Here is an 8,364-nt window from a genome sequence, read left to right on the forward strand (position 1 = left end):
ACTTAGTATTGAGGTGCAGTGAATCAAGAACTACAGTTGTAATAGAAAAAAATTGTAATTATAAAATAAATGTTGATAGTGTATAATAAATATGATTTTTAAATAATAACTTTGATAAAGGTATTAAAGAGATTATAATTTTTTTTTTTATCATACAAGTGAGATAAAATTAACCATAACAACTATTGTTTAACAAATACTTTAGAGTTACTGTTCATCCACGATATAAAATAAGGCCTAAATCTCTCGGGGGAACACCAAATGCTCCGTGTCTTCTCTGTAGAAATCGTAAAAGGAGCAAAGGGTTACAACCCACATGTCCCGTTTTATTATAATCAACAAATTCAACAAAGAGCTACATTCTGCCATTTGCAGAGAATGTGCAGCAAAAGAAATCAACCCTCAGTCCCATGACTTGTTTTATGGTAACAATGCAGGTGAGACAACACAATCAGTTTCCATCTGTTTTGGGAGGACCCTTCCACTTAAAGTTGTCTGCATATGACTTCACCTGCAACCATAATAGAAAGACACTTCCACTCTGTAAGAGCTGCGATGTTATATATTTCAATGTTATGTGTGGACACATTTTAAAATGGCATTTTGAACAATTTACACATTCTAGACATGCATGGAACGCTCCAATGCAAGGCAAGCAAGAGCCGTGCACCTACTCAACTCTGCATTCATATATGGCCACATGTTTTTAAGTTTATGATACAGAAGGCCCATGCATTTAATCTTAGGTACAAGAAAAGGATTTACAATCATTCTTCTGCATGACTCACCATCTACTATCTATCAATCAGCTGTGTCTTACCACTCTAATACACTATATCAGTATTTCCCAGTTTCGAATTGACATCTTTGATTTGGGAATCTATCAAAGAGATAAAATTTTACTGCACTTAGGACAATAATTCACCCCAAGAAAAAATACAAATTAGAAACAAGAAAGAAAAGGAATGGAACACCCACCAAAGTATGAAAGATTGCTACACTACAATATGAAAAAGGCTAAAAGTGCCCCCAAAAGGAAAAATATGAGTCAAACCTTCAGCAATGGTCTGTGGGGCTTCCTCACCTGAAATGAGTAAAACAAGTGTTGTCAATAATAGATAAGGTGGAAACTGAAAAAAGAAAGTTTTATACTCAGCATAAAGAAACTGACCGGATAATTCATCTTAGAATTAAAAAGTATAAACACACAACTGAAATGGTACCAGTCTATTACAACACAACAGTGTAACTCAAAACCATGTTAAAAAAGGAAAGCACTAGGTCTTACCAACGTCTCATACATTTCTTTTTTTCTTTTTTCTTTTTTTGGGTGCGGGGTGAGGGGAGTAGTGGTGTGGGAAATAGTGATGGCACAAAATGTTCTGAAAATATCCCCAGCAGCCTAGATAGGTAATGCAAGAAACACTTAAATTGCAAAGTATCTCCTAATCAAAGCATAGTAAACTCCTAAAAAAACAATGATAATATCAGTAGTATTGCTCTAAATTGAATAATTAGTAAACACTTACCACATATTCCCAACCATGTCTCTCAGCAAATTCTCTTGCAGCCTCTTTGCTGTCAAAACTCAATCCTGCATCACCAACATTGGCATATGGATCCCCTGTGGATGTCCAACCCATCAATGGATTTTCCCACCTAGAACATTTTACTTAGTGATGAGAAACTGTTGGCCATGTGATCTTACATACTAACAATTTTAGTGAAAGCAAAATCAAAATAATAATGTAAATATGAGGGGTGAAAACAAGCAGTTTGTTTTAGAACAACATAGTAATGCACACAAGTTTCATAAAATTGAGCTATTAGTCATGAAATTGATACTACCAAACGAAAAGTCTAGAATCATCCACAAAATATTTGGTTCCACGAATTTGAGAAGAGTAGATATACTTTGAAATATGTCAACGAAGCTCAACTACTCTGTGGCGCACAAATGTAGCAAAATGTATATAAGTTCTGTAAATAACACTACTTAAAAGATCAGTCTGGTAGCTCAGGAAAAATCCCGTTTATAATATTGCATTCCACTAAAAGGCCTCTAGAGAAAATATCTCCACTAAGAGGTAGTATTCAACTAAAATGAATTCACATTTGACAAAACTACATTTAGTAACATGGAATTAGATTTGGATATGAAATCGAGTGGTTATGAAGATGCTAGTCCGATTGTGATGAACTACATTTCAATTCTATCCTTGAATACCAAGCTACTAAAAGCAGGCCGACTAAGTTGGCCATCATAGGAACTTCTAGTGGAAGAAAAAGTTCAGAAGAAAGAACTTACTTTTGTGTTGACATAAAATTGATTTTCCACCTTCCAAGTTTTCCAGATCCTTGTTGAGTAGCAGTTCTAGCAGGTGTGTAAATCACCACCTGTCATGCATATCAACAGATGAAAGAATATTTTGATGGAATATCATAAACACACATAACTGATTAAAGAAACATAAAAGCCTTGTATAACACAGGAAGTTGTGCACTCAGCAGAAGTCCACCTGTCACCCCCACCACCAACACCAAAAAAAAAAAAAAAATGAAGACAAGGAAACGGCTGCAACATTTGGTTTACTCCAAGTCATTAGGGCGAATTATTTTAAAGCTACAAGAAGGAACATAAATGCTATGATTTCAATTCCAAGAGATTTCTCTCGTTTCAATTTGCATTTTTAAAAGTTTATAATCAGATTAATCTAGCACGTCACACAATTAAAACCTAAACAAAATCCTAGTTAGCAATCGCAATAGCTGCGTCTTCCATCAACCTAGAAACCCTAATTAATCAATTCAATCTAAAATGCAAGTATTTCGCTAACTAAAAAATTATTATTCCCACACCATCGCGCAAAAAATAAAATGCGATCCGTCTGAAACAAGTCAAAAACTAAATTAATTAAGAAAAGAGAAAAGCATAGAGAGAGGTACTCTTCTACGAAGATGCTCTTCGGGGATCCCAGAGACCATGCCGATCTCGCCCGGCTTGACCTCAACCAACGCATCTGCCGAGAACGCTCTTGAGAATGGGCACACGGTGCCTCGCACAGTGCGGCCGTGGCTCCATATTCGCTGCAGAGACTGCGCCATCTTCGAACAAAAGGTTATTCGACTGCTCTTTGTGCCTTGTAAAATAAGCTTCTAACTCCGCCAAAGTGAGGATAAAAATGTTCAAACAGATCCATTAAAAAAAAAAATGTTCAAACAGATGATACCTGGTTTTTCTGACATTTACATTTTTATCTCAATAGTTTAGTGTATATTGTAAAGGCCCCTAATGGTTCTCGACATTTAATGAGACTATTCATTATCCATTTATAATTTTATATGGTATTTTTATTTTAGCTCTCTTAGCTTATGATGATGAAAATTTAAAACATTCACATCAAATTGCATTTGCATGTATTCTCAAATGTGAAGTACAGAAGTAGTGATTTTTTTATTTATTTTAATATAAAAAGGAGGCAAAGAAATTCTATTTAAAAAAGACTGGGCTACTTTGCTATTTGGAGAAACAACAGGGGCACCAGATTAATTGTGTTTCAGAAAAGGAACAAAAATTGCTTGTACGGACGCGAAGAATGTCCCATAATTAATTTCACTCTCGTTGTTCACATTTTCGATCAAGCACTGAAAATTTTGATATCATCTGACGAAGTACTCGTAAATTTTCACTTCTTAGCTCTCTCATCGTTTCCAAACTCAACGATAATATCTTTGATCAGCGGCAATTTGGTGAACAGATACGACGTGTTGATTCGCCAGCTGAATTGATTTAATTCTGGTACGAAATTCACATCGATTATGTTTAAATCTGGTTTATTTATCGAAGTGAACGAGCTCTGCTGATTTGGCATTGCTATTTGCTCCTCTTGTTGTGAAATACATAGCCAAAGAATCAAAATTCATCTACTGGATGCAGAAATTTTGCAATTTGAGCTCATTTTGCGCTGATTTGGGACACTAATCTTGCGGACGTAAAAATTTAAGCAATATTTGGGGCTTTTCTTTGCTATGTTAAGCTCAATTCTTTCGTAGCTGCATAATTTAGTGATTAGACCACTTGATCGACTTATTTGCGCCATTGTGTGAGGTCATAATATATTTGATTAACTGTAATTGATTGGCTGCTGATGCTCTTACATTGTTATATCCTTAACTCTCGACTCCTGCTTGTGCCAAGTATTGGATTGTTATTATTTTTAACATGTGAATGCATGTGGGTATGTTTAAACATTTCTTTCGATAATGTCTTTAAAGCTTTACATGTAAATTCAAAATTCTATTTCCGTTTGATTCAATCTTTTATTACTACATTCAGTTAATGTATGTAGGGTTTAATGGAGTTAACAGTATTCAGTTTTTATCTGTAAACAGGTGGATGCATTAACAGTGGGCATAAATCTGTGGTTTACATTAGAGGGATTTTGGATATCTGTTGATGGGTGCTCCAAAGCAAAAGTGGACAGCTGAAGAAGAAGCTGCCCTCAAAGCTGGAGTACGTAAGCATGGCACCGGAAAATGGCGAACCATTCTTTCAGATCCAGAGTTTAGTGCCATTTTGCATTCACGTTCAAATGTGGATCTCAAGGTACAAATTGATTTTTGGAGGGAATTTCCAATTTTTACTGAAAGGAAATGTACTTTTATCTGTTTCTTTTTTCGGATCAGAGTTCTTGAATTTATCTCTTTCAGTAGCACTTTTGCTTATTGCATTCTTATAAATCAAAAACAGTCTCTTGCTTAATTTCATTACTAACATTAGATGACTTTCAATAGTGTGTTAAGTTCTGTGGTTTCTATGCTGGACAGGATAAATGGAGAAATATAAATGTCACAGCAATTTGGGGATCTCGGCAGAAGGCTAAGCTTGCCCTTAAAAAGACTTCACTGACCCCTAAACTTGATGGTAGGACTCCGGTGATCCCAAAACATGATGGTAGGACTCCAGTGACCCCTAAACAGGATGGTAGGACTCAGATGACACCTAAACATGATGATAACACCATTGCATTGAGCACTGCACCTCAGAATGATGAAGTTGTAGATGCTAAGCCTCTTGCTATTTCCAGTGGGACAATGCAAGCTTCTGGTTCAAAAGAACCAGTTGCAAGGTTACATCCATTGCGATTATATAAATTTGTTCTTTTCTCATTGAAATTGGACATTAATTTGGATGGCATGTAATTAAGCATTTCTTGTTGTTAAATTGAAGTCTATTCATTGGAAAATGTGAAAGTGAATGATTACTCTGACAACATCTGATTAGCTTTTGTGTTCACTCTGATATTATGGAAACGTGCGAGTTCCTAAACATGTTTGCATCACTGATCATATAACAAGAATAATGTAAAGATGATTTAATCAGTCTGATACTACTCAATGATTTTAGTAGAGGATGTGGAAAAGGAGCCAAAATTGCATTCTCTAATGGTTGAAATTTTATTTTTATAGACCATTAGTCTCTTGTACAATTAGCCATGCCATGCTGTTATTGAATTATACATGATTATTCACTTCCTGTGGACGTCCTCTTTGTGTTGTAGATTGGATAAACTGATACTAGAGGCTATCTCCAATTTGAAGGAGCCGAATGGTTCTGACAGAGCTTCAATCGCTAGTTACATAGAGGTACTTCCACTTGTGTGTAAAGATAAACAAACTTTTATTTTGCTGATACAATTAATGAACTGATTAAAGTGCAGAGTGCTTGTAATGCTTTATATCATGGAGATTTTCTCATCAGTTTGCTTCTTCAAAAGATATACTCCTTGCTACCACTTTTCTGAAATTGGTTGCCTATCAAAACGAAAAAAGAAAGAAAGAAATATTGGAAAAGATTTGCACTACTGCCAATGTACACAAATTATAGATCCTCTTTTGAAATTGTAAGGTAAAACTCCCCCCCCCCCCCCCCCCTACAAAAAATCTTTGTTCCTGTAATATATTTAAATGGTCTTTGTTGTTGTCTTATTCATTAACACGTTGCTAATTCCAACTTGCTATGGTTCAAAACTGGAACATTTTAATAGCAATAGCAGACTGCTGATAAATGTCTTAGTCAAATCAAATCTTAATGTCTTAGTCCAATCAAATCTTATCAAATATCACACATTTTCATTGGAATTTATGTCAGAACCTGTCCTAGTCTATGTTTGTCAAATATCATGCATTTTCATTGAATCAAATCTTACCGAATATCATGCATTTACATTGATGTTTATGTTAGAACATTTCCTAGTCTAGGATTACCAACCTAGGGTGATTTTAGAGTAGTGTGCAAGGAAACTTTGGAACACTTTGATAGTTGTGTTTGTGGATTACCAACCTATAGATTTGCCACTTTGCATTTGAATGCTTTCAATTGATTTTTGACATTGTATATATTTATTTGTAGGATCAATACTGGGCACCTGCAAACCTTAGAAAGTTACTGGCTACAAAACTGAAGTTTTTGTCGGCAAATGGCACATTGATCAAGGTAATGACTCAGCCTAGTATTGGATGAAAACTAATAAGTCCATCACATCCATGGCTTGCATTTTGTTGAAATTATAGTAGGTAAATGTTGTTTTTCCCTAGTCTTATTAAAGATCCATAATGTATGAGTGGTTTAATTGGAAGGATTGTGTACAAATTCTCTAACCACAGAGCTCAATGAAAGTGGTCCACGCAATTGGTTCTGAAAGTTTAGATGGCATATTTAAACTAAATATTGAGTTTAATTGTAAACGATTATTAGTATGAAGGATAAGGAGATCAAACCAGTATGCATAAGGTTCCAGATACATTACTATTGACTTTTATTTTGGACCGGACAAAGTTCTAACCTTGGTGTTGTCATGTTGATGTATGTTCATGATAAGATATAAATGTATGTATCAGCATAAGAGCTCATACAGAAGGAAGATAATATCTCCAAAACATGATCATATGGAATGATTGTGATTGTATATTCGATAATCTTCACGATCTTTATATCAACAGGCCAAGCATAAATACAGGATTACACCAAACACACCAGTTTCTGTACCGAAAAGGTCTCCCAAGCTACTACTGGAAGGAAGGCAAAAAGGTTCCCCTAAAGCACAAAAGAAAGAAATCAACATTCTTACTAAGTCCCTGGTTGATGCTGATCTTTCAAGGATGAGGGGTATGACAGCGCAGGAAGCTGCTGCAGCTGCTGCACAAGCTATAGCAGAGGCAGAAGTTGCAATTGCAGAGGCTGAAGAGGCAGCAAGGGAGGCAGAAAGAGCAGAAGCTGAAGCCGAAGCAGCACAAGTCTTTGCCAAGGCAGCAATCAAGGCATTGAAATGTAGGGCACTTCATACCTGGTAAAGTCATTCAGCTGTTCTCTTCCAGAGCACCCTTTAACATACAATGGCCATATATATATATATGCACAGGTTTTTCTCGACGATGCTAACCCTGCTACTGAAACTCCAAGTAATTAGTAATGGGTGGATTGAAGGGCTTCTGTCTCAACGCAGGCAGAGTTCATTCAAACTCTGCCACTTGATAGAGCATTAACTAACTATTTGCAGTCAGCAATGCTGTATCCTTTTTCTTCATTAAATTTTGGAAACCACTGCTGCTAATACGAGGCAATGACACTAATCAGCTGGTTGATTTTAACACATACGCTTGAAATGGTGTGGGATTTTAACTTTCTAAACTAATCTGATTTCCCTTTTGTTGTATTTTTTTCACTTAGTAAAGCTTTCATATGGTAGGCAACGTCACATGTTTCTGAATTTTAGTCCTGTAGACAATGCCATGTTACCGAATTTTAATCCTGTGTTGGCTTATCTCTTTCATACTTGTGCAGATGATCTTGAAATTGAACAAAGGATTTGCAGAGAGTTTTTGCTTCCAAGCATCATATTTGAACATGCAGCAATATCCACATCTGCTATGTCAATAATAATGCTTAGGGCTAGTTGTAAATCTTGAAATTGCGAGATTGTGTTAAGTGTTTCCATTTCAGCATTACAGGCCTTGTGATCTTAAAGTAAGCAGACTAGTGAAAGATGTAGAATTCAACATTCTATTGGCTAGCTATACAATCTTCTTTTCCCTTCCTTTTTGACAAGAGTCCCTCAAGGGAAAACTGAACAATGACCATAAGCAGAATCTAATAGCAAATTGTTAATTGTCTGTATTTGTTGAAGTCGCCTGTTTCTTTCTTTCTCCCCTTCTCTGTAGGTCACTAGTAAGTAGGCTTATCTCCAGCTCCTCTCGTTTTTCCTCCATGCAAGAAGAAGAGAAATATGTGACGAATCTGTTCCATCTAATAGGATTTGGTAGTTGGCACTATGTTCATCTAATTATATTATAGAGTGCCAGATG

General features: G+C 35.8%; 2 protein-coding genes across 4 annotated transcripts; one reads left to right on the plus strand and one right to left on the minus strand.

Annotated features, from left to right (window-relative positions):
- Window positions 1-123: 123 nt before the first annotated feature.
- Window positions 124-3,208, minus strand: LOC18036530 (NADH dehydrogenase [ubiquinone] iron-sulfur protein 4, mitochondrial). 2 transcript variants are annotated; one of them, XM_024181025.1, is made up of 6 exons: window positions 2,947-3,208; window positions 2,309-2,397; window positions 1,530-1,659; window positions 1,289-1,402; window positions 1,055-1,084; window positions 124-511 (listed from the first exon to the last, which is right to left on the minus strand). In XM_024181025.1, exons 1-6 carry the CDS (start codon window positions 3,103-3,105, stop codon window positions 452-454), a joined length of 582 nt encoding a protein of 193 aa, XP_024036793.1. In that variant the 5' UTR covers window positions 3,106-3,208; the 3' UTR covers window positions 124-451. The 2 variants fall into 2 exon arrangements, with proteins under 2 accessions (XP_024036793.1, XP_006426108.1); XM_006426045.2 differs by lacking the exon at window positions 1,289-1,402 and having other exon boundaries at window positions 2,947-3,197.
- A 365-nt stretch (window positions 3,209-3,573) lies between these two features.
- On the plus strand, window positions 3,574-8,096 carry LOC18037508 (telomere repeat-binding factor 2). Of its 2 annotated transcripts, XM_006426046.2 has the most exons (7): window positions 3,575-3,799; window positions 4,393-4,606; window positions 4,828-5,129; window positions 5,562-5,646; window positions 6,413-6,496; window positions 7,003-7,349; window positions 7,844-8,096. In XM_006426046.2, coding segments are annotated over exons 2-7 (969 nt in total). In that variant the 5' UTR covers window positions 3,575-3,799; window positions 4,393-4,456; the 3' UTR covers window positions 7,845-8,096. The 2 variants fall into 2 exon arrangements, with proteins under 2 accessions (XP_024036767.1, XP_006426109.1); XM_024180999.1 differs by lacking the exon at window positions 7,844-8,096 and having other exon boundaries at window positions 3,574-3,799; window positions 7,003-7,837.
- Window positions 8,097-8,364: the final 268 nt, after the last annotated feature.

The sequence above is a fragment of the Citrus clementina genome, unplaced genomic scaffold, assembly GCF_000493195.1.
Source record: "Citrus clementina cultivar Clemenules unplaced genomic scaffold, Citrus_clementina_v1.0 scaffold_7, whole genome shotgun sequence".
Taxonomy (NCBI): Eukaryota; Viridiplantae; Streptophyta; class Magnoliopsida; order Sapindales; family Rutaceae; genus Citrus; species Citrus x clementina.

Bases quoted from the DNA above. Each gene is read 5' to 3' on its own strand.
- LOC18037508 (XM_024180999.1), top strand. From the start codon at position 4,457: ATGGGTGCTCCAAAGCAAAAGTGGACAGCTGAAGAAGAAGCTGCCCTC. The intron at 4,607-4,827 runs GTACAAATTGAT...TATGCTGGACAG, and splicing joins GTTCAAATGTGGATCTCAAG to GATAAATGGAGAAATATAAA. The intron at 6,497-7,002 runs GTAATGACTCAG...TTATATCAACAG, and splicing joins CAAATGGCACATTGATCAAG to GCCAAGCATAAATACAGGAT.
- LOC18036530 (XM_024181025.1), bottom strand. From the start codon at position 3,105: ATGGCGCAGTCTCTGCAGCGAATATGGAGCCACGGCCGCACTGTGCGA. The intron at 1,403-1,529 runs GTAAGTGTTTAC...TTACCTATCTAG, and splicing joins GACATGGTTGGGAATATGTG to GCTGCTGGGGATATTTTCAG. The intron at 512-1,054 runs GTTTGACTCATA...TTATGGTTGCAG, and splicing joins CCCACAGACCATTGCTGAAG to GTGAAGTCATATGCAGACAA.